Source organism: Cyprinodon tularosa, unplaced genomic scaffold (assembly GCF_016077235.1).
Source record: "Cyprinodon tularosa strain WSP-4 unplaced genomic scaffold, ASM1607723v1 ctg304, whole genome shotgun sequence".
Taxonomy (NCBI): Eukaryota; Metazoa; Chordata; class Actinopteri; order Cyprinodontiformes; family Cyprinodontidae; genus Cyprinodon; species Cyprinodon tularosa.
The window spans coordinates 1,426,971-1,452,957 of NW_024039013.1; the positions used below are offsets into that span (position 1 = coordinate 1,426,971).

At 38.7% G+C, this 25,987-nt stretch overlaps 1 protein-coding gene across 1 annotated transcript in view; it reads right to left on the bottom strand.

Annotated features, from left to right (window-relative positions):
- Positions 1 to 1,425: 1,425 nt before the first annotated feature.
- cc2d1b (coiled-coil and C2 domain containing 1B) overlaps positions 1,426 to 25,987 on the bottom strand; it is a 35,898-nt gene continuing 11,336 nt past the window's right edge. Inside the window, exons 11-26 of the mRNA XM_038291917.1 lie at positions 12,820 to 12,956; positions 11,792 to 11,864; positions 9,618 to 9,760; positions 9,413 to 9,542; positions 7,780 to 7,952; positions 7,534 to 7,659; positions 7,264 to 7,322; positions 7,001 to 7,117; positions 6,017 to 6,090; positions 5,834 to 5,892; positions 5,706 to 5,757; positions 5,304 to 5,403; positions 4,894 to 4,984; positions 4,311 to 4,433; positions 4,162 to 4,204; positions 1,426 to 2,691 (exon numbers count right to left, since the gene is read on the bottom strand). Of these exons, the coding sequence (XP_038147845.1) occupies positions 4,193 to 4,204; positions 4,311 to 4,433; positions 4,894 to 4,984; positions 5,304 to 5,403; positions 5,706 to 5,757; positions 5,834 to 5,892; positions 6,017 to 6,090; positions 7,001 to 7,117; positions 7,264 to 7,322; positions 7,534 to 7,659; positions 7,780 to 7,952; positions 9,413 to 9,542; positions 9,618 to 9,760; positions 11,792 to 11,864; positions 12,820 to 12,956 (1,469 nt within the window). The 3' untranslated portion in view covers positions 1,426 to 2,691; positions 4,162 to 4,192. The remainder of the gene's footprint in view (positions 2,692 to 4,161; positions 4,205 to 4,310; positions 4,434 to 4,893; positions 4,985 to 5,303; positions 5,404 to 5,705; positions 5,758 to 5,833; positions 5,893 to 6,016; positions 6,091 to 7,000; positions 7,118 to 7,263; positions 7,323 to 7,533; positions 7,660 to 7,779; positions 7,953 to 9,412; positions 9,543 to 9,617; positions 9,761 to 11,791; positions 11,865 to 12,819; positions 12,957 to 25,987) is intronic.

Consider the following 25,987-nt stretch of genomic DNA (forward strand, 5'->3'; position numbering starts at 1 on the left):
CATTACTAGGGACTTTAAAGGGACAGTTCAGTTAAAATTGACGTATTTGTGTTTGTCTTGGCCATATTGATAGATTTTATTTATATCAGTCAGAAAATAGAAATCAGTTCAAACTAAATCTATTAAATATTTTCTGTCAATACAAACGGAAAAGCTTTCTCATCTTTTACTGCAGAGGCATAAACTCACAATGAATATCTCTTATTTAAAATATTAGTTAAAAAATGACCATTAAAATGATAATTTTAATGAATTAATTTCTAAACCTTTTTTTTTTGGGACGTTTCATAAGATGCATGTTGAAATCCTGAGGAGACTTTACCATTTGGATGTTTGGCACATTACCCTGTTCAAAGAACCAGTCAGGAACCTTTGTTCATTCCCTTGCAGATATCACAGGCTTTTTTATTTTAATTTAAAATATCCTGAATGTTTAGAGAGCTCAAAATCTGTTCTTGGGGCTGTTAAGAAAGAAAGGGAGGCCCACATCATTATACATCATCTACCATGTTTAATAAATTGGCATGAGATGCTTTTCTATAAATTCAGCCTGTTGTACATCACACCTACCACGAGTACTTGTTCCTGGAAAAGTTAAGTTTTGGTCTCAACTCGACAAATCAGGGTTTCAAAATCTGAGAGGCCTTTATGTATGTGACGCTAGGACAAATACAGTAGGTCTTTGCTAACATACTTCTAAATAACCTGTTGGCATCCAGATCGAGCATCTAATGATGTGGACCACCAGGTTTTTTTTTTGTCAAAAATGTTCTAAGGCCATATAACATTTAGCTACGATTAAAAAAGTGGCAAACATAAACCATACTGTATAATACTAAGTTAATTTTATATTTCCTGATATATTTTGATGAGTCCACTTATAACTTACATATTTGAAGGAAAATTATAGATCAATAAGAAATAAAAAGAATAAAAATGTCATGATAGCATGATTTATAGAAAGTTTGTTTTAGGGGTATGATGGGTTTTGGCCCAATTTATGGTGAAATTAGAAATGAAAGCAGAAAACAAGGGCAGTTAATGAGTCAATTGGTGCTAAAATGCTGCCTTTTTGTTGTGGTTTTAAAAACTAGTTTTAACCTGCAGTCCCATCTTGCTCTCTATGCTTGATGCCAAGATGAACTTGGTTCATCATCCAGCCTAGTAACCAGCTGGTAAAAAACAAACAAACTAAAAAAAAGGACTCTGCGCCACCTCCTATTTGTCCCCGGAAACGGATCAGAAAGATTTCCTGATGAAAGGTTTCCCAAGCTGTTAACAACTAAAAGTGATTGTTTTGTTCTTGTTTTTCCCCTTTACAGTTTTTAGAATACATCTTTATGAGGTTATATTAAGGTTGCAAAGGGATTTAAGGAAAAATATATGTATATATATAAAATATGGAATTTTCTCCAAATATTGGTTTAATTTCCAGTGCCAGTTTAATCCTCTGCAATAAAAGACCAGCTTATTTTAAAGGTGTTTTATGCCAACAAATATTTCTGGACCTTGGAAACGGATCGATTTAACAGTCTGCAATGCCAATATGTCCTACAGTTTATGGACTCTGAGAAGCATAATTTCTTGGTAAACTTTTAAGACCAACATTTTAGGAACTAAAATGACCAGACTTCCTTTAAAAGTATTGCTTTTTTTAACAGTAACTGACCCTTTTAACTACTCCCAGAAAGAACTGAAACAGGGACAGAAAACACTTGTAATAAAGCCTGATATTAGTTTCATATTTTTACTCAACTGACATCATTTAACAGTGCTCAGTCTTTCTACTTAAGAATTTTCAGTCATAAAGGGCATAATTTGTCCCTTGAAACGATGTAAAACAGTTAACCAGACTGCTACTTTAGATAGGCTACTCCATAACTTTTACACCTCTACTTTATCTGCATATATTAAGGATTTCTGGGGTTTTGTGCTTCTTATTGTAAACAAAACACACCTCCAACTTCCAGTAAAAGTAGAAGGTGCAGAAAGGACAGTCTTTAGAATAACGGCCTAACCACACCTCCTGTAGCTTCATAACCACTGGGCTTTCTCCTGTGGAAACTCCTGACAACCTAAGGTGCAAACATGTCAGCCGTATTATAGAAATGTAAAAAATAAATTTCTGCAACTTTGTAACATACTTGGCAACTAAAGGTGATTCAAATATGCAGGATATTACAGCAACTCTGATTACTTTGGTATTAGTGCATAGTAAAGTTCTACATCCTAGATATGTTTAAATATGACCAATATGTACAAATGATTTGTTAGAGTAAATTAAATAAATTTAAGTTTTAGCCAGCAAGAGGGTAGCTCTTCAACATTAGCAGAACACAGACTGCTAACTTCTCAAGGTGCAGCTGATTTACCAGGAGCAGCTGCAATGGCTGCCTGGGTCTCTTTACCTCTGATTCAATAAGCCTTCAGCTTGTTGGTCTAAGGTCTGCTTCATGCATCATCACAGTCCTACAGCAGCTCCTCAGACCCTGCACTGAGCCCGGGTACAATGGCAAAACGTCTCCTCTGAGTGGACTGCTGTGCAAAAGGCGCTTCCATGTTGCACTGGTGTGCAAAAAGTTAAAGAAGTCCAAGATCGGTTAAGGTCTTGGTTCCACACAAACAACAGACTGTCCTCAGCAGATCCCATATCTCATCTTTCCGAGTGTTCCTCACCGATTCCATTTCCTCCTGCAAGAAAAGATACCAATCATGCAAAGATTAAATGTATAAAAATATATACACTTCACCAAACGTAAAAAAAAAAAGAGGCGATATCTTAATAGCAAGCTAATATGTCAAACAAACGACAATCCAACCATCAGCTTTTAGAGGATTAACAATGTAAATATCATTCAATCAACATCAAGCTATCCTCATCCAATGATTGGTCCAGGCACACAGCAGCTTCATCCAGATTCTGTCAGAAAGTCGACCTTCTCTTATTCTAACACTTATCTTAATTATCTTTATATTTGGAGGTTTTTACTGATTTAAATACTGTTTGAACCCTCCTCCTTTCTGTCTGGAACAGATCAGAGAGCATAAAACCTCATCTATATTTCAATACAAACATATTGAGCAAATTTATGAAGAATTTTCCCCAAATCAGACAGGATCCAATATACAAATTCTCCCTCTGGATTCCTTTCGCAGGTTGTTCAGCTTCTGATAGACTCCTTGTCTAATATAAATTGGTCCCTCTGCTGCCATAGTCGCAGCATTTAGGTGGAGTCCATATACTGAAGGCTGAAGTCTGATCCATTAAGCTTAATGTTTGCCTCTTTAATCAATAAAATAAACATTTTGGATATCTCCAGGTTTCAAAGACCCAACTATTGATTCAATTATTATGATCCAGTACTTCTTAATTACCCTTGGTAGCAAAACATTAACATTATGGAGGGTTGAAAGCCTGACCCTGACCCGTCCAGGTTCGCTCCCTTTTACTGGTAGCCAGATAGCTACCAGCAAAGCTACCAGAACATTAAACATTTCCCCAGATGTTATTTGGCTTGTCCATTACAGTTTCCTCCATGTCAGTAGGTGGGTCTTAGGGCCTCAAACAATTTAAATGAGCTGAAACATCCATAGAAGAGGAGCAGTTAAAATAGCCTACATTGCTAATCGCAGCGATCACAGCACTAAAAGCAGATAAAATGGGTGTTCTGGTCCCTTCCTCTGATGCATTACTATACAGTTTTGCGAGTCTTGACATCAGCAATATAGAAAACCTTGTAGTTGGTAAGTATAGATTAGTTGTAGTAGCTGCTTTCAGAACAGGGGTATATCAACCAATTGGAATCATAGTTAATGTTTATGTAAAAGTAGCCAAATACTTTTGGCATTAGACTTCACTCAAAATTAGCGTCAGAGCTAACAGATGAGCTAGATTTTTATATTTTTTGACCCTGCACAGCCATTATAAAAACAATCAGTGGTAAATAGAATCAGTTAAAGTTGTGTTTTATTAACAGTCCGCCACAAACAAAAACAATGAAATACTGAAAACCCTAAAATTACTAATGAGGGAGTATTAACTCCTGAGCAGAACTGAATAAGACATTAGGAGGAAAGCATCTAAGGAAGTACAAATCCATTCTTTAAAAAAAAAAAAAAAAGACAAACTACTGGATTGTTTGCAGGTATTGTATGAATTACCTTTATCTGTTACTCCTCTACTGAAACGCATCTAAACAGGACTCTGAAAAGGAGAAAAAGGCAAAAGAAAATGACATTAAAAAAGTCATTAAACTGTTTTAGCCTTCTATATATATAGTGTATTAAAGTTTTACAGCATTTAGTGTAACCTTTGAGGAGTCGATGACCAGCCAGCGCTCTGTGCTCATCTGCATGTCCTGACCGCTCAGAGGCTCCCGCAGTCGCACCTTCACCTCGACTCGACCGCCTGTGTGCTTACGGCCGTCCATCACCTGGCAGGACAAACAGAGTGGTTAAGCATGCTTTTGTTAAACATGTAAATGAGGCAAACATGTCAATCAAGATGTTATTTATTTATTTTTATTGTCATACACTGTAACAAGTACAGAGCAACAAAATGTACCTCTGCATTTAACCCATCCCCTTGGGGAGCAGTGGGCTGCCATTGTGCGGCGCCCGGGTAGCAGTGAGGGGTTATGGGTCTTTGCTCAGGGACCCAGAGTGGCAGTCTGTGGGAGTGGGGCTCAAAACCTCAGTATTCAAAGCTCTATGCTCTAACCACTAGGCCGCCACTATTCGGACTTTAGTTTTATTGTTAGATTAGAAGGACTGGGCGACATCAGTGAACAGGAAAATAAAAACAGCCCTTTTACTAAATATACTTCATCTGTTTTCCTATTATTGTCGAGGACTCAGCAAAATCTCTTCTTATTCTTACTAAATGATGCTTACCTCTACGATTTCCCTGATTTCACTCTGTGACTCCAGTTTCTCCAGCTTTACGAGTGCTGACCCGATGGGCTTGTCGCTCCGCAGGAAACCACTGAGAGAAAACACAGGGACACAAAGATTTAGGCAACTGCTCTCTTTTACATATCATGTATCTATTCTTTTTTTATTTGTAACCACAGAAAGTTGGATACATTGTCTCCACCAAATTTCTAGAACATATGTCTTATATGGCTGTTTACACGTGATTGATTAACCATGTGAGTGAACACGAGGTTGCAAACTTAATTAGACCTGGATAAAATGAAATCCTCATTAAGGCCTCTGCAGGCGTGTGTTGGAGCAGGGATGATGTGATGATGATGTTAGTTCATCGAATATTTTTATGTCATGAAGCACAAACAGAGCCTCACCCTTTATGCAGCAGCTCCAGTTTGAGGCCTTTAGACGCCACGACTCTCCTGAAGCCGCGGTGATTACGGTTGATTGACAGTGTGAAGCTCTGGTTATATTCTGGGGAAAACAAACACATGGTGTGCTGCACGCTGAATTATGTTAATCAAAACAGGTGTTAGTGGAGAAAGTGCTATCAAAACTAAAACATCAGGGCAACATGGTCTGTAATGGAAAAGATGAACGGATCTTCCCACCAATCTATTAACAGGTGGGAATATGAGGGCTGGAAAACCTTATCTTAATTCCATTTTAAAAGGGAATAATTTGCCTATTTTTGGGTCAATATATAGATTTATTGGTCCAAATGTTGAACGAGTGCACTGAAGACTACCAAACCCATATCAGAGTCCATGCCTCACCTGGTGAGTTATTGTTCTTTATGACGTTTGTTTTGTGTCTCTGAGGCTGCTCCTGGAGGAGAAAAAGATCTTCTCAGAACGACACTCATGAGTCTTAATTAATCTAAGCGATAATCTACGGCACTTACTGTGCTGGGGTAGGGGAAGTCAAACTTGATATAAGCATCCAGATCATTGGGCTGGATTCCTGAGGAAGGAAAAACAATTAAAAACGAGAAAATATTTATTGTTATTAACACTTATTTTTAAACAAGATTTCATTTAAAGCACAGAGTCTGAATTTTCAGAACCTGGTTAACCAATTTTTTTACCACTAGGAGCAGGAAGATTCATCCCTTTCACAATGATGACAACCATGTCGGTGCTGCTCAGCTCTGGAAATATTCTAGAAAGAAACCAGAAAGTTATTGACTTAAAAATAAATTTAAACAAAAAAAAAAAAACAGCACATGCACAACCCTGTACCCGCCCCCGAGAGGGAACCGCTATTAAACGCCTGCGAGAGCATGCAGGAGCCCATTTCTCCTCGTGCACTTTCCAAAGTATGCTTTTAACAAAGGACATTCTTTTGAGCACCAGGATGTTCACATTTTGGACAAAGAAGACAGGTGGTTTGAGAAGGGCGTGGAGGAAGCCATCTATGTTAAGAAAGAAAAACTAACCTTAAACCGAGGTGGTGGCCTCAGGTTTCAGCTTTCAGAAACCTACAATGCAGCGATAGAGTTGATTCCTTCCCGCTACCATCACAACCCCCACCCCCTTACAGGGGAACAGAACACCTGGCCTGTTCAGCCAGGCCAACAATTCCCTCTAACAACACCCTCTTTCAGAGACGTAGACAGGTATCGGGTATTGCAGGCTAACAAAGAACCCGATCTACCCCCATTCCTAAGCTAAAACAAGGCTTTGTTTTTGGTCCACTCTATACAGCCTCCAACTCAACGCTATTTCTGACATTTAGAATTGAAAAAGCTTCCTGGAAGGGAAGCAAAACGTCTTCAAACTTTAAGTCCAGTGGATTGTTCATTTTTTAATCTTCACCAGCACTTTCCAAAAGAAGATTTGCAATTTCTCCACTCTGTCAGACTCACCACCAGTGAAAATGGGGACAAGCACGTAGGGCGGCCTTACGTAAACATATCACCAGAATGATTAACAAATAAGAGGACCAATTATTTTGATGATCCACCCAGATAAAGAACATCCGCCACTGTAGCTTTAAGGAGCAACACCTGGTCAGGACTAAGGAAATACTTCTACTTGGAAAACAGTCAGTTATGAATAAATGTTCTCACCTCACAGTGTGGAAGGATTTTTCTTCAAAGTGATGTTTAGGAGGAGGAAGACCCCTCGACTGAGCCAGCTTTAGGACCTCCATGCTCTTCTTGCAGCTTTCCGCCATCTTCTCAAACCTCAAACACAGAAAAGCTTATTTTAAGTGTATTTCTCTGGATTAATGCACCTCAAGGGAGAAGGACAGTTGAAGAAAATCATGAGCCCCAAACAAAAGGCAGCAGTTAGTGTCTCAGAACACTAGAGAAAGATGGAGGAGGCTCACTTTGTTGTTTCAGAGACGTTCCCAAGGTGAGTGAACTGTTTGGAGTACGTCAAGCATTTCTGAGAGGAAGAGAAATCACAACAATCCTTACTATTTTTTTTTACAGCCACAAGAACACCAAAGAAAACCAAACAAAAAAATTACCAAATAAATATGTCCGAATATTTCAGCCTCCACAATTTACCAAACTGACTGTTTATTCTTATATTAACATCCTAATTTTTAGTGAGAGTAGACCTGTTTAGTTTGTTGATTCTGTGTTTGTTTTACCTCATGTTGCTCTTTGAGAATGCTGGACAGCTGAGTGTAAACCTGCTCTGCTTTCTCTGAAAGCTGCACATCGCTGTGATGGACCAGGATGAAGTCGTCCTCTTCGTCACCAGGGGGCGATGGCAGCTTCAAGGTGCGGAAAAAGATCTGTGACAATTTGCTCTACAGTGTACGAGATGTTTTAAAGAAAGCAGAGAAATTCCTGTTTTCCCAAGGTCTGAAAGTGGCTCTCAGCCGTCAGCTCACCGTGCTGATGTCCACGGTCTTGCCGCTGCGTGCTGCTTCGATCATGGGCTCCAAGCCCTTTGCAGTGCGGAGGAAACCCTTTGCTTGTTCCATGTCGTTCTTCTGTTTGGCCTGTAGAGCTGCCTTCATGTACTGTTTCTTTCTGCTCTCCAAGAGCTCCAGCAGTTGAACGGCTGGAAGTCAGGCACACAAAAATCTGATATAAACCAGGAGTTATGAGGAGAAATGTTTACAAATGTGGAGAATTCCAAAGCTTATTCTTTCTCTACCTTAAGTTCATTTTTATTTGCCTCACTTCAGGTCAATGTAAAAAATAAAATAAAAAAAGAGTAAGTTGCATCTGGCAAAAAGTTTAAAGGTCAAAAGCACCAACAACCCAAGAGAGGTCAGTTTTTTTACATTTGCATACAGCTTTTTGATCCCCAAAAAGTGAGGGACAATATTCTGTGAACTGATGAGACAAAGGTGCGTGTCCTGCAACATCTAGAGAGCAACCAACAGTAGATCAGAAAAATAACAATAGACCAAAAGTAGAGGTGGTGTGATGGTTTGGGGCTTCGGAGCTGCTACAAGAACTGGTTCACATGACTTAATTGACGGCACCATGAGTTTAGCTCTCCAGGGGAACATTATTCAGAACATTGTCTGGTAATCAGCTCAGCACCTGAAGGCCTTTACATGCTACACTTTTCAAGCATCAACTAGGACAGCCTAGAGCCATTGCAGAGGTGTGACCCACTGTGTGTCTGGCACCATTGCCTCTCTACACCCGCAAATCCAACTCCGAATTGCTTAAAGATAAGAAATGAAGGTTTAAAGTCATAGTGAAGCGGCTGTTCCAACGGTTGCAGTTCCGAATTCTCCCAAGTAGAAGCCGTACATGTTTGAGCCCTTGCCTCTCAAAGCTGCCAGTTGTGTCAGCTCTACGCCGAAGACACAGACGTCCATCCCCGGTAACGCTGGTACATAACTCAATAGTAAAGTACATGATTCTTATTTCTTTTTTCAACCATTGCGTATATTAGCTGCGACATCTGAATCAAGATGCTATGACCGAAAAAAAATTGATTGACAGATGACCGTTGATATATGATTGGCTGAATTTAGGTGTACAGGAAGACGTATAACTAACTGGCCTACATAAAATAATGCAAAAAAAAACCCCCACAGATTTTAAGAAAGGATTTTTTTTTTAATGGAAATTTTCTAAATTTTGGGACAATATGGTCTGATAAAGAGTACAGTTATATATATGTTTAAGTCAGAATAATTTGACATTTAAATATGACTTCCCTACGACTTTAAGAGCGGCCTAATCAAAGTCTGAATTTAAAGTTGATTGAGTAATGCGTCAACCAGGTTTTTGCTTGAAAACCCTTTAATGTGGTTGTACTGGTTTCATTTCTCCAACAGCAGTGTTAAAGATTCATGGCTAGTAATTTTCACAGAGGGCCTGGAATGAATATGAAATCAGTATTTAATCAGGGAATCTTAAGAGGTTCTTTAAGGTGTCAAAAAGAAAGCAAAAAAAAAGAAACGTTCTAGGGGGAAATCGGCCTTATATACTGATAAATAAATGAAATGTTGGTTTGGACAGCAGTGAGAATTACACTGATCTGCTTTTGAAACTGACCTGCGGGTGAGAGGCTTTCCTTTAGAGACGTTCTGTCTGGTGAAGGTGAGGGCGCTCGTTTTTGCTCTGGAACCGTTGTGGGGACATCCAACATCGGCTTCTTTGGCTTTTCTGGAACAGCGATCTTTGACTGGGAAAGATTTGGTTAATTAGTCATTTAATCAGAACGAATCTATCTATAAACTACAGCTAGCAGATAGCTCACCTCTTCCTCCTTTTCATCATCTTCCTCCTCCTCATCTCCAACTTCAGTAGCATCAGTGGAAGTGAGCTTGCTAGCTGCCTCCAGAGTAGCGATAAACTGCTGCTCAGCACCTGCCGCCTTCTGGCCGGGGATCGGAGGAAATCCTGAAACATCATCCAGACGTTTAGTTCTTGATTCAAGAAAATATAAAGTATTTAGACATACAAAATACTAGAGATTTTTCAGGATTTCTATTCGTTGTTTTGTTTTTACCTGCAAAAGTAACCAGTTTATGTGCATTCAAATTATATGAATATACACTATATTGCCAAAAGTATTTGCTCACCTGCCTTGACTCACATATGAGCTTAAGTGACATCCCGTTCCTAATCCATAGGGTTCAATATGACGTCGGTCCCCCCTTTGCAGCTAGAACAGCTTCAACTCTTCTGGGAAGGCTGTCCACAAGGTTTAGGAGTGTGTTTATGGGAATTTTTGACCATTCTTCCAGAAGCGCATTTGTGGGGTCGCACACTGATGTTGGACGAGAAGGCCTGGCTCTCAGTCTCCGCTCTAATTCATCCCAAAGGTGTTCTATCGGGTTGAGGTCAGGACTCTGTGCAGGCCAGTCAAGTTCATCCACACCAGACTCTGTCATCCATGTCTTTATGGACCTTGCTTTGTGCACTGGTGCACAGTCATGTTGGAAGAGGAAGGGGCCAGCTCCAAACTGTTCCCACAAAGTTGGGAGCATGGAATTGTCCAAAATGTCTTGGTATGCTGAAGCATTCAGAGTTCCTTTCACTGGAACTAAGGGGCCAAGCCCAGCTCCTGAAAAACAACCCCACACCATAATCCCCCCTCCACCAAACTTTACACTTGGCACAATGCAGTCAGACAAGTACCGTTCTCCTGGCAACCGCCAAACCCAGACCCGTCCATCAGATTGCCAGATGGAGAAGCGCGATTCGTCACTCCAGAGAACGCGTCTCCACTGCTCTAGAGTCCAGTGGCGGCGTGCTTTACACCACCGCATCCGACGCTTTGCATTGCACTTGGTGATGTATGGCTTGGATGCAGCTGCTCGACCATGGAAACCCATTCCATGAAGCTCTCTGCGCACTGTTCTTGAGCTAATCTGAAGGCCACATGAAGTTTGGAGGTCTGTAGTGATTGACTCTGCAGAAAGTTGGCGACCTCTTCGCACTATGCGCGTCAGCATCCGCTGACCCCGCTCCGTCAGTTTACGTGGCCTACCACTTCGTGGCTGAGTTGCTGTCGTTCCCAAACACTTCCATTTTCTTATAATACAGCTGACAGTTGACTGTGGAATATTTAGGAGCGAGGAAATTTCACGACTGGATTTGTTGCACAGGTGGCATCCTATCACAGTTCCACGCTGGAATTCACTGAGCTCCTGAGAGCGACCCATTCTTTCACAAATGTTTGTAAAAACAGTCTGCATGCCTAGGTGCTTGAATTTATACACCTGTGGCCATGGAAGTGATTGGAACACCTGATTCCAATAATTTGGATGGGTGAGCAAATACTTTTGGCAATATAGTGTATGTCTTTAAAAATTGCATCATTTACAGATCAAAAAGTCAAAAATAGAGTAAAATGTTAAAATGGCAAAAGACTGAAGCGAATTTAACATTTTGAACTAAATGGCAACTAAATGATGGCAGACTTTATGAAAAAAAGTACAGATGGAGCAAAGCTTTTAAAGGAGGACAGAACTTTGCACTTTCCTTTTAATCAGGATGAAATATTAGAAGACCTAAATAATATCTTGGCGAAAATACTATAAAATGTAACTTAGAATAAGTATTTATTGAATAATGATCCCTAATTTCTCCATCTTCTCCTTTTGGGGAATTTCAAACAAAAACGATTTCTGAAAGCTCACAAATACAACAGCAATAATTGATCCTTAAATTTACCAAATCCTAACTTTATCAACCATCTCTGGTTGCAAGCAGGGACCCATTTATTCTCTGCTCATGTCTCACTGTTCGACAAATGGAGGACAGATCATGTTCCTCAAATGAATGAACTAAACTGTTGGGCAGGAGTATCCCATTATTAAACCTTAAAGTTGTTACCCACCATGGCTTTTCTCCAATTATTGCCCAGCCTCTGTAACATAGACACTAAATTTAAACCAGCTATAAAATGAGTCACATGATACTAACCAGGGGGAACTGGAAGCTCATCAAAGTTGACTGGTTTCCCAGCTTTGTGGGCTCGGATAGCACTCTGATATTGCTGCAGGACAGAGATAAATAATGTTATAATAAACACAACTAATGCAAAAAAAAAAAAAAGTTATTTTGTTTGTCTGTTTTTCATGGTACCAATTTGATTCCTGACATATTTCTTCCGTGTTTACCCTTACGTGTCTTAAATGTTACACTGATCAGGCAAAGATAAGATGAGTAACTACCAAAAAAAAAAACTGTTTTTAAATCAAAAATATTTATTAAGGGAAAGAGAAGGCTCTCCAAATTCACTTGCTATATATAAAAAGAAAAGTAATTACCTTACCAAAACCTATTCAAGCATTTACAACAACTGGCAGTAAGTGTTTTACACCCCTGAATATGGATATTGAGTTACTCTTCAAACTCAGATACAAATCCTCAATTCTAAATTAATCTAGCCTAATGTTGGGAACTCTGAGTTTTTGGTTTCACAATGGCTGCTATGAATTCGTTCAATCAACTCCAAGTAGAACCACTCAGAGTTTAGCATGTGCGTGAGAAGTATGAAATGCCATTATTGGTGAAGATATGATTCAACGAGTCACCATGACAACAGGAAGTGTCTATTTCACCCCACTGGAACTAGAGATTTTAATGAAGCGATAAATAAATAAATACATTAAAAAAAAAAGGAGAATGTGTTTAAAAGACAGACAAAACATGCTACAGCTGCAAAGAAGAGGAAGATGGCAAAGGAGAAGATTGTTTTTTGAGTTAATGCGCAGGTTTATATGAAGTGGGCTATGGCAGCGTCCAATGAGGCATCTACGTATATAATGTCTATGGGATTGAACTGGTTCTGTAAGTTCTTGATTCAACAGGTCTGGCAGAAATCAAGACTATTACTAAAGAACACCTAACTTTCAACTTCATGTGACTTAAACAAAAATCTCTGTGTTATATGTGAAAAGATATTAGTTTAGTCATTGTAGTAACACTTACATGATATCACCTCCTACCTTAGCAATGCGGTCATGCATTCGGGCCTTGCGGTCGTCCCCACTGGCTTTGGCCTGATTTGATGCCTCCACATATTTAACTCGTCTCTGCTCTAGAGCCTCCAAAACATCTTTAGGTGCTGAAGGGGAAGCGGGGCCTGAGACAGCAGAAGAAAAGAGCTTTTCAGTCAGGCTACATGTAGCTCCTCAAATACTACCTCATGAAAGAGAGATTAAACACTATTACTAGTATCAGCCTATAAAATACTGTGTATTTTCTAAGCTAAACACACATTTACACCCTAAATATCAACAGTTTTTTTTTTTAGATAATTCTTAAAGACTAATACAAAACTTAGCTGTAGACTAGAAAAAGCTGTTTCGGAGAAACATCAAAGTGGGAATGCTTTTGCTGAATGAAAAAAGCTGAAATTACCTGAAGAACATATGAAAATGTGATAGGAAGTCATCAGAAAATTCAAACTGCAGAAAACAATTGAATCATCTGAAGATTTTGTAGGGTAGAATCATTTGGCAGTAAAATGGCAGAAACAAACTCATCTTAAAAGCTGCACAGCCAAACCATACATGATATCAAAAAATGTCTTGAATGTGGGCACTAGAAGGGTCTTAATATAATGTCTCCCAAGTTTCTAGAAAAATGTATAAAGAAATTTTGAAGGGGGGTTTACCTACTTTCCAGAAACATGTCAGGCGTGTTATGAATTAGCAGCAAACAGAAAAGCTTAATTCCTGTCCAGAAACAGAGCAGAATGAAGCCAAAGTTCACAACATAGGCTGAAAAGTATGAAATTAGCTGAAGTAGAAAAGAAATTACAAAGAAAAACTTTAATCTTATCTGGTTGAAGAAAAAATTAGTAGCTTAAGGATGGGAAGTAAAATGTTGAGGACAATGGTATTGAATAAGTCTTAACATTTTGAAATCATATGTGGAAATGTCAAGACTTGGCAAAACCATTGGAAAATTATTTAAAATGTGTCGGTTGATCAGCATAAAGAAAACAGTGTCATCCTTAGAGGATTGAAAATCTACAAACCTATGTGCAAGACTGACCATGAGAAGCAGAGGAAGGACAGAGAGAGAAGCTTATAGAAAGAGAGCTAATACCACTTAAGGAGCTGAATTTATAAAAAAATTGAACCTGCATGTTACGAGCCGCTGTGGTGATGAAAGCACCGTTGGCAGGCTTAGGCTGCATGTTACGAGGTTAGCAGATGCTTTATTACAGTGTAAATCTTAGAACCTGATTAAGAAATATGCACTGAGGTGTGTGGTCAACAGGCCTTGGTAGTGTAATTTGAAGAAATTGGTTGACTTTGGGTCATAGCTACAAGCCATACGGCACAATGAATGAGTGTGCGTAAGGAAGAGGCTTTTATTTTGTAGGTTCCCTTTAGTCTTATTTTGAAAGTCTATCATGGATGTGTGTCAAGGGAAGGGTCATGCCCAGCAGTGATATAGAATCCATTTCTAAATATGAAATCACTGGTTTTCCATGTTATTGGGTGAATAGATGCTGTATTAGAGCGTAAATGGGAGACTTTTATTGTGAAATTTGCTCTGGGGTATGTTTTGAAAAGGTCCCTAGAGTCTAATAGAAACAAGCTGGTAGAGTTTGGGTCATAATGCTGAGCCATTTGCATCAATTAATACACAAGTATAATATAGAGGCTTTTATTTTGTAGGGTCACTGGAGTCTTATTTTGAAAGTCTAGCAGGGTTGTGTGTTGAGAAAAGGGTCAGACCCAGCAGTGATACTTGATGACTTTCTAATCGTTAAATCACTCTTTTCCCTTGTTATTAGGGCAGTAGATAAAGTGGCAATGGGAGGCTTTTATTTTGAAATTTTCTGTGGGGTGTGTTTTGAAAACCCCCTAGAGTCTCATTTTTAAAAAAGTGGTTGAGTTTGGGTCATAATGTTGAGCCATATGCTGGGAAAAAAAATATGAGTTTAATGTAGGGGCTTTTATTTTGAAGGGTCCCCGGAGTCTTATTTTGAAAGTCTATCAGGGTTGCGTGTGAAGGGAAGGGTCATGGCCAGTAGTCATATTGTATCCACTTCCTAATGTTAAATCAGTGTTGTCTCCCTCCATTAGATTAAAATGTGCTGTTTAAAGTGGTGGAGGTAAAATCCTTTGAAGCACGGTTACCTTGACAACGCTTAACGAGCCTGTCAGTGACAGAGAGACATGCGCATCACTTTCGTTCCTTTCCTCTCAGGCTTTTTTGAATGGGAATAGCAGCTTCGAACAAACGAGTGCTGAAGACAAACCGTAAATGGTATCTAAAAAATTCTTTCAGTCTAAGCGAGAGCTATCCTTTGTCTCCAATTGGGATAACGTTCATGGCTGTAGCTCATTCACAGCCTTAATGGGAAGGAGAAATTTAAAGGTTTATAAATCCTGCTGGTCTCATTAAATAACATGGAGTCACATGGTAGAGCAGAGCTCTCAAAAGCAAAACTTTCCCTCCGAACAAACGAGCGGTGAGCCAAAACCGTAATAGGTATTCAAAAAATTCTTTCACCGTGAGCGTCAGCCATCTTTGGACTACAACTGGTGTAACTTTCATATTTCTACAATATTTCGTCTAGGCGTGGTGACGATGTAAAAAAGTGTATAATTGTCAAAATCTTGATTTTGGGGTTCGGACAGATTTGTTACCCCCGAACAAACCTTTTTCCTGGCTAAACGATAAAAGATATCGACACACTTCCTTCAATGTGAGTGCTAGGAAGGTCTGAGGAACAACTTCCACAAGGCTCATGTTGCTACGTCGAACGGTTCCCGAATGGGAGCGATACGAAAAAGTCTGTTTTTTTGAATTTTCAGTTCGGATTTTCAGAGAGCTCTCATTGGATTTCTATTGGGGAAGTGTGGACTTCTTCGTGGTCTGGGCCAAACTGTCGGAAAACCGTAAATGCCACACAAATGAGGGTTACATTTCCTGAATCCTGACAAAAATCCCTACGTTTTGATGTAAAATTTATCTAGATAGAGTAAAAAATGAGCGAGTGAGTTGAAGCTGTTCGGCATGAGTGAAATGTTTGAAAACGCTAGAGTGGCACACTCTAGCTGCTGAACATTCCGTCCATAGACTTCCATTATAAATTTGAAAATCTTAAAATTTTCTTCTAAAGTTTGAAGCTTCACTGAAGCAAAACTGTAAAAGTTAGCAGAAAGCCGAGTTAAACAGTAATAGCAGAAAGATACGGAAACATTTTAAAAGTTGAATGGTGTTTCTAGCTGAAAGTATGCTGAAGTAGTTAAAGGGCAAAGTAGCTGAAGTTTTAGTGGAATTTTTGAAGTTTTACATGCATTTCAATGGGGCAAAAAATCGCAGAAAAAGCTGAATATCGCGAAAACTACGAACAATATCTTTACCAAAAGTCATAGCAGAATTCTCCTGAACAAGCTGAACGTTTTGATACCAAATTTGTTTAAATCAGCTGAAAACTGTTGAACTAGTTAAACGAAGAAAAACCTACGGAATAATAATAATAACTAGAAAAAGCTGTTTCGGAGAAACATCAAAGTGGGAATGCTTTTGCTGAATGAAAAAAGCTGAAATTAACTGCAGAACATATAAAAATGTGATAGGAAGTCATTAGAAACTTCAAACTGCAGAAAACAATTGAATCATCTGAAGATTTTATAGGGTAGAAACATCTGGCAGTAAAATGGCAGAAACAAACTCATCTTAAAAGCTGCACAGTCAAACCATACATGATATCAAAAAATGTTGATCAGCATAAAGAAAACAGTGTCATCATTTGAGGATTGAAAATTTACAAACCTATGTGCAAGACTAACCATGAGAAGCAGAGGAAGGACAGAGAGAGAAGCTTATAGAAAGAGAGCTAATACCACTTAAGGAGCTGAATTTATAAAAAAAAAACTAACCTGCATAATACGAGCCGCTGTGGTGATGAAAGCACAGTTGGCAGGCTTAGGCTGCATGTTACTAGGTTAGCAGATGCTTTATTACAGTGTAAATCTTAGAGCCTTATTAAGAAATGTAAACTGAGGTGTGTGGTCAACAGGCCTTGGTAGTGTAATTTGAAGAAATTGGTTGACTTTGGGTCATAGCTACAAGCCATACTGCACAATGAATGAGTGTGCATAAGGAAGAGGCTTTTATTTTGTAGGGTCCCTTTAGTCTTATTTTGAAAGTCTATCATGGATGTGTGTCAAGGGAAGGGTCATGCCCAGCAGTGATATAGAATCCATTTCTAAATATGAAATCACTGGTTTTCCATGTTATTGGGTGAATAGATAATATATTAGAGCATAAATGGGAGACTTTTATTGTGAAATTCGCTCTGGGGTATGTTGTGAAAAGGTCCCTAGAGTCTAATAGAATCAAGCTGGTAGAGTTTGGGTCATAATTCTGAGCCATTTGCATCAATTAATACACAAGTATAATATAGAGGCTTTTATTTTGTAGGGTCACTGGAGTCTTATTTTGAAAGTCTAGCAGGGTTGTGTGTTGAGAAAAGGGTCAGACCCAGCAGTGATACTTGATGACTTTTCAATCCTTAAATCACTCTTTCCCCCTGTTATTAGGGCAGTAGATGAAGTGGAAATGGGAGGCTTTTATTTTGAAATTTGCTGTGGGGTGTGTTATGAAACCCCCCCTAGAGTATAATTTTAAAAAAGTCGTTGAGTTTGGGTCATAATGTTGAGCCATATGCTGGGAAAAAAAATATGAGTTTAATGTAGGGGCTTTTATTTTGAAGGGTCCCCGGAGTCTTATTTTGAAAGTCTATCAGGGTTGCGTGTGAAGGGAAGGGTCATGGCCAGTAGTCATATTGTATCCACTTCCTAATGTTAAATCAGTGTTGTCTCCCTCCATTAGATTAAAATGTGCTGTTTAAAGTGGTGGAGGTAAAATCCTTTGAAGCACGGTTACCTTGACAACGCTTAACGAGCCTGTCAGTGACAGAGAGACATGCGCATCACTTTCGTTCCTTTCCTCTCAGGCTTTTTTGAATGGGAATAGCAGCTTCGAACAAACGAGTGCTGAAGACAAACCGTAAATGGTATCTAAAAAATTCTTTCAGTCTAAGCGAGAGCTATCCTTTGTCTCCAATTGGGGTAACTTTCATGGCTGTAGCTCATTCACAGCCTTAATGGGAAGGAGGAATAAAAAGGTTTGAGAAATCCTGCTGGTCTCATTGAATAACATGCAGTCACATGGTAGAGCAGAACTCTCAAAAGCAAAACTTTCCCTCCGAACAAACGAGCGGTGAGCCAAAACCGTATTAGGTATTCAAAAAATTCTTTCACCGTGAGCGTCAGCCATCTTTGGACTACAACTGGTGTAACTTTCATATTTCTACAATATTTCGTCTAGGCGTGGTGACGATGTAAAAAAGTGTATAATTGTCAAAATCTTGATTTTGGGGTTCGGACAGATTTGTTACCCCCGAACAAACCTTTTTCCTAGCTAAACGATAAAAGATATCGACACACTTCCTTCAATGTGAGTGCTAGGAAGGTCTGAGGAACAACTTCCACAAGGCTCATGTTGCTACGTCGAACGGTTCCCGAATGGGAGCGATACGAAAAAGTCTGTTTTTTTTAATTTTCAGTTCGGATTTTCAGAGAGCTCTCATTGGATTTCTATTGGGGAAGTGTGGACTTCTTCGTGGTCTGGGCCAAACTGTCGGAAAACCGTAAATGCCACACAAATGAGGGTTACATTTCCTGAATCCTGACAAAAATCCCTACGTTTTGATGTAAAATTTATCTAGATAGAGTAAAAAATGAGCGAGTGAGTTGAAGCTGTTCGGCATGAGTGAAATGTTTGAAAACGCTAGAGTGGCACACTCTAGCAGCTGAACATTCCGTCCATAGACTTCCATTATAAATTTGAAAATCTTTAAATTTTCTTTAAAAGTTTGAAGCTTCACTGAAGCAAAACTGTAAAAGTTAGCAGAAAGCCGAGTTAAACAGTAATAGCAGAAAGATACGGAAACATTTTAAAAGTTGAATGGTGTTTCTAGCTGAAAGTATGCTGAAGTAGTTAAAGGGCAAAGTAGCTGAAGTTTTAGCTGAATTTTTGAAGTTTTACATGCATTTCAATGGGGCAAAAAATCGCAGAAAAAGCTGAATATCGCGAAAACTACGAACAACATCTTTACCAAAAGTCATAGCAGAATTCTCCTGAACAAGCTGAACGTTTTGATACCAAATTTGTTTAAATCAGCTGAAAACTGCGGGACTAGTTAGAGTCAGAAAAATTAAAAGTGAAAGATTTTACCTCCACCACTTTAAACAGCACATTTTAATCTAATGGAGGGAGACAACACTGATTTAACATTAGGAAGTGGATACAATATGACTACTGGCCATGACCCTTCCCTTCACACGCAACCCTGATAGACTTTCAAAATAAGACTCCGGGGACCCTTCAAAATAAAAGCTCCTACATTAAACTCATATTTTTTTCCCAGCATATGGCTCAACATTATGACCCAAACTCAACCACTTTTTTAAAAATGAGACTCTAGGGGTTTTTCAAAACACACCCCACAGCAAATTTCAAAATAAAAGCCTCCCATTGCCACTTCATCTACTGCCCTAATAACAGGGGAAAGAATGATTTAATGATTGGAAAGTCATCAAGTATCACTGCTGGGTCTGACCCTTTTCTCAACACACTACTGCTAGACTTTCAAAATAAGACTCCAGTGACCCTACAAAATAAAAGCCTCTATATTATACACGCGTATTAATTGATGCAAATGGATCAGCATTATGACCCAAACTCTACCAGTTTGTTTCTATTAGACTCTAGGGACCTTTTCAAAACATACCCCGGAGTGAATTTCACAATAAAAGTCTCCCATTTACGCTCTAATACAGCATCTATTCACCCAATGACATGGAAAACCAGTGATTTCATATTTAGAAATGGATTCTATATAACTGCTGGGCATGACCCTTCCCTTGACACACATCCATGATAGACTTTCAAAATAAGACTAAAGGGACTCTACAAAATAAAAGCCTCTTCCTTACACACACTCATTCATTGTGCCGTGTGGCTTGTAGCTATGACCCAAATTCAACCAATTTCTTCAAATTACACTACCAAGGCCTGTTGACCACAGACCTCAGAGCATATTTCTTAATCAGGTTCTAAGATTTACACTGTAATAAAGCATCTGCTAACCTTGTAACATGCAGCCTAAGCCTGCCAACGGTGCTTTCATCACCACAGCGGCTCGTAACATGCAGGTTAAATTTTTTTATAAATTCAGCTCCTTAAGTGGTATTAGCTCTCTTTCTATAAGCTTCTCTCTCTGTCCTTCCTCTGCTTCTCATGGTCAGTCTTGCACATAGGTTTGTAGATTTTCAATCCTCTAAGGATGACACTGTTTTCTTTATGCTGATCAACCGACACATTTTAAATAATTTTCCAATTGTTTTGCCAAGTCTTGACATTTCCACATATGATTTCAAAATTTTGATACTTATTCAATACCATCTTCCTCAACATTTTACTTCCCATCCTTAAGCTACTAATTTTTTCTTCAACCAGATAAGATTAAAGTTTTTCTTTGTAATTTCTTTTCTACTTCAGCTAATTTCATACTTTTCAGCCTATGTTGTGAACTTTGGCTTCATTCTGCTCTGTTTCTGGACAGGAATTAAGCTTTTCTGTTTGCTGCTAATTCATAACACGCCTGACATGTTTCTGGAAAGTAGGTAAACCCCCCTTCAAAATTTCTTTATACATTTTTCTAGAAACTTGGGAGACATTATATTAAGACCCTTCTAGTGCCCACATTCAAGACATTTTTTGATATCATGTATGGTTTGGCTGTGCAGCTTTTAAGATGAGTTTGTTTCTGCCATTTTACTGCCAAATGATTCTACCCTACAAAATCTTCAGATGATTCAATTGTTTTCTGCAGTTTGAAGTTTCTGATGACTTCCTATCACATTTTCATATGTTCTTCAGGTAATTTCAGCTTTTTTCATTCAGCAAAAGCATTCCCACTTTGATGTTTCTCCGAAACAGCTTTTTCTAGTTATTATTATTATTATACTTTCCGTACGTTTTTCCGTCTCTAACTCGTTCTCCATACTTCATCCGATTTCAACAAATTTGGTATCAAAACGTTCAGCTTCTTCTGGTCCATCCTGCTGTATCTTTTGGTAACTTCAGCTATTATACTTTTTTAAATATTTAGCTTTTTATGACTTTTTTTGTCCCATTGAAATACATGTAAAACTTCAAAAATTCCACTAAATCTTCAGCTACTTTGCCCTTTAACTACTTCAGCATACTTTCAGCTAGAAACACCATTCAACTTTTAAAATGTTTCCGTATCTTTCTGCTATTACTGTTTAACTCGGCTTTCAGCTAACTTTTACAGTTTTGCTTCAGTGAAGCTTCAAACTTTTAAACATTTTTTACAGATTTTCAAATTTATAATGGAAGTCTATGGACGGAATGTTCAGCTGCTAGAGTGTGCCACTCTAGCGTTTTCAAACATTTCACTCATGCCGAACAGCTTCAACTCACTCGCTCATTTTTTACTCTATCTAGATAAATTTTACATCAAAACGTAGGGATTTTTGTCAGGATTCAGGAAATGTAACCCTCATCTGTGTGGCATTTACGGTTTTCCGACAGTTTGGCCCAGACCACGAAGAAGTCCACACTTCCCCAATAGAAATCCAATGAGAGCTCTCTGAAAATCCGAAATGAAAATTCAAAAAAACAGACTTTTTCGTATCGCTCCCATTCGGGAACCGTTCGACGTAGCAACACGAGCCTTGTGGAAGTTGTTCCTCAGACCTTCCTAGCACTCACATTGAAGGAAGTGTGTCGATATCTTTTATCGTTTAGCTAGGAAAAAGGTTTGTTCGGGGGTAACAAATCTGTCCGAACCCCAAAATCAAGATTTTGACAATTATACACTTTTTTACATCGTCACCACGCCTAGACGAAATATTGTAGAAATATGAAAGTTACACCAGTTGTAGTCCAAAGATGGCTGACGCTCACGGTGAAAGAATTTTTTGAATACCTAATACGGTTTTGGCTCACCGCTCGTTTGTTCGGAGGGAAAGTTTTGCTTTTGAGAGTTCTGCTCTACCGTTGTGCTGCATGTTATTCAATGAGACCAGCAGGATTTCTCAAACCTTTTTATTCCTCCTTCCCATTAAGGTTGTGAATGAGCTACATCCATGAAAGTTACCCCAATTGGAGACAAAGGATAGCTCTCGCTTAGACTGAAAGAATTTTTTAGATACCATTTACGGTTTGTCTTCAGCACTCGTTTGTTCGGAGCTGATAATCCCATTCAAAAAAGCCTGAGAACTAAGGAACGAAAGTGATGCGCATGTCTCTCTGTCACTGACAGGCTCGTTAACGTCGTCAAGGTAACCGTGCTTCAAAGAGATTTTACCTCCACCACTTTAAACAGCACATTTTAATCTAATGGAGGGAGACAACACTGATTTAACATTAGGAAGTGGATACAATATGACTACTGGCCATGACCCTTCCCTTCACACGCAACCCTGATAGACTTTCAAAATAAGACTCCGGGGACCCTTCAAAATAAAAGCCCCTACATTAAACTCATATTTTTTTCCCAGCATATGGCTCAACATTATGACCCAAACTCAACCACTTTTTTAAAAATGAGACTCTAGGGGGTTTTCAAAACACACCCCATGGAAAATTTCAAAATAAAAGCCTCCCATTGCCACTTTATCTACTGCCCTAATAACAAGGGAAAAGAGTAATTTAACGATTGGAAAGTCATCAAGTATCACTGCTGGGTTTGACCCTTTTCTCAACACACAACCCTGCTAGACTTTCAAAATAAGACTCCAGTGACCCTACAAAATAAAAGCCTCTATATTATACTCGCCTATTAATTGATGCAAATGGCTCAGCATTATGACCCAAACTCTACCAGCTTGTTTCTATTAGACTCTAGGGACCTTTTCAAAACATACCCCAGAGCAAATTTCACAATAAAAGTCTCCCATTTACGCTCTAATACAGCATCTATTCACCCAATAACATGGAAAACCAGTGATTTCATATTTAGAAATGGATTCTATATCACTGCTGGGCATGACCCTTCCCTTGACACACATCCATGATAGACTTTCAAAATAAGACTAAAGGGAACCTACAAAATAAAAGCCTCTTCCTTACACACACTCATTCATTGTGCCGTATGGCTCGTAGCTATGACCCAAAGTCAACCAATTTCTTCAAATTACACTACCAAGGCCTGTGGACCACACACCTCAGTGCATATTTCTTAATCAGGTTCTAAGATTTATACTGTAATAAAGCATCTGCTAACCTTGTAACATGCAGCCTAAGCCTGCCAACGGTGCTTTCATTACCACAGCGGCTCGTAACATGCAGGTTCAATTTTTTTTATAAATTCAGCTCCTTAAGTGGTATTAGCTCTCTTTCTATAAGCTTCTCTCTCTGTCCTTCCTCTGCTTCTCATGGTCAGTCTTGCACATAGGTTTGTAGATTTTCAATCCTCTAAGGATGACACTGTTTTCTTTATGCTGATCAACCGACACATTTTAAATAATTTTCCAATTGTTTTGCCAAGTCTTGACATTTCCACATATGATTTCAAAATGTTAATACTTATTCAATACCATCGTCCTCAACATTTTACTTCCCATCCTTAAGCTACTAATTTTTTCTTCAACCAGATAAGATTAAAGTTTTTCTTTGTAATTTCTTTTCTACTTCAGCTAATTTCATACTTTTCAGCCTATGTTGTGAACTTTGGCTTCATTCTGCTCTGTTTCTGGACAGGAATTAAGCTTTTCTGTTTGCTGCTAATTCATAACACGCCTGACATGTTTCTGGAAAGTAGGTAAACCCCCCTTCAAAATTTCTTTATACATTTTTCTAGAAACTTGGGAGACATTATATTAAGACCCTTCTAGTGCCCACATTCAAGACATTTTTTGATATCATGTATGGTTTGGCTGTGCAGCTTTTAAGATGAGTTTGTTTCTGCCATTTTACTGCCAAATGATTCTACCCTACAAAATCTTCAGATGATTCAATTGTTTTCTGCAGTTTGAATTTTCTGATGACTTCCTATCACATTTTCATATGTTCTTCAGGTAATTTCAGCTTTTTTCATTCAGCAAAAGCATTCCCACTTTGATGTTTCTCCGAAACAGCTTTTTCTAGTTGATTATTATTGTTGATAATAATAAAGAGAAACAGAAAAACAATAAGTGCATTCCCACTTGATAAAAATCAAACGTCCCTGATTCGACTATGGATGGATGGTGACACAAGTAGACAGATTAACACATACGGATGGATTATACTCAGATAAATGGATCCAACTAACAATGAATGGATGGTTTAAGTAGGGCTAAAATCAAAGTAATTGTAAGTTAATGTAGTAATAATTTTTTTTTTAAATCACTGACTCCTAAAGAGGCCATTTACTGAAAGAACCTCGAACTCTAAGCAAAATTAAGCAAAAACTGTACAGGTATTAATTACGTATTTCAGATTAAAAACATTTCTGAGTTTCTTTTTCACATTGTTGTCATTTACAATGTTTTTAAAATTATTAATGTTTGTTTTTTTTATTCGAACACGCTTTTATTGAGGTATGTTCATTTCCTAAGACTACCTAATTTTAATCAGGGGAAAAAATAACCACTAGGTTATTCACTTACTAAAATAATGAATAGTTGCAGTCCTAGTTACTCAACTGTAGAAATATAAATATTCTTCTAAACAAACTACTTAGAACAAATTCCACTGTTTTCTGAACAGTTTAGGAAACGCAACACCATATTGCAAAAAATATTGGGTCCCACCTTTAAATCATTGAATGCAGGTGATGCCATCACCTAGATCAGCAGTCCCCAACCACTGGTCCGCAGACCGGTACTGGGCCACGGGTCATTTGGTACCGGGCCGCACAGAAAAAAGTATATATATATAATTTAACAACGATCAGAGTCTGAGTGATGTTTCATTTTGAAAAATATAAAACATTGCGGCATTCTCTCTCAATTACATCAGTCGGTGCATCTGTGCCTCTTGACACAGGTTAAGACTCATCCTATCTATAACATCCTATCTTTGTGAAGCGTGATTTTCTGCGGTTACAGCGACCAAAACAAAGCTACGGAGCTGACTGGACATCAGGAACACACTTCGTCTGTCATTTTCTCCGATTACGCCTAGATGGGACCGGCTTGTTGTTTTATTTTTATGCTGTTTGTATTTGATTTTATACCAGTTGTATCATTTTACTTGATCGTATACCCCCCCCCCCCCCCCGGTCCATGAAAATATTGTCTGACATATAGCGGTCCGTGGTGCAAAAAAGGTTGGGGACCGCTGACCTAGATGGCCATAGCTGACATCAACCAGTAAAGCATTCAGACTGCACCTCCAAATATTGGGGATGTTATGACAACATGGGATGAAAGGGATAATAGAGCATTCAGCCATGAAGTGATTGATCTCAAACAATCATCTAACAGTGGATGCTGGCACATTGTTCACAGAGGATGCCAACTTTCTGAAGTCCAGAATGGAAGAGTTTAATGAAGTGGGTTACTATGGCTGACGAGCTGCGTCCAAACCTCATATCACCACATGAGGGTGCTACCACTGGAAAATCGAGCAGCAGTAACCTGTTCTGTCTACAGTAGGTTTGCCATTTCCCAGGAGAACAGTTTATGTCTGACTGCAACATGTCGAGTATGAACTGCAATGCAGAGGAAATTATGATGATGAGCAGCTTTAAACCCTGTTCTGATTAAACATGAATGTTCACAGATGGAGTAAAAAGGGTAAATCAAAAGCTACATTAAGCATTAATAAACTTTTAAAACAGCTTAAGATTGATCCTTCAGATTTGCTGAAGCCCAGTTCGGTTATTTGTTTATCATTTAAATCAGTTTTAAACCTTGAGAGAAAAATAAGGTGAATAAAACGCTTTGTCAGAGAAGTTAACCTGACAGAAAAGTGTAGTAAAATGACAAAAAAAGCAGATCATTGAATGTTAAGTTAAAGTGATGGTAAAAGCCCTCTACACTACATTCACACACACATTTAGACACTGATGGTGGTGAGCTACATTGTAGCTACAGCTGCCCTGGGGCTCACTGACAAAAG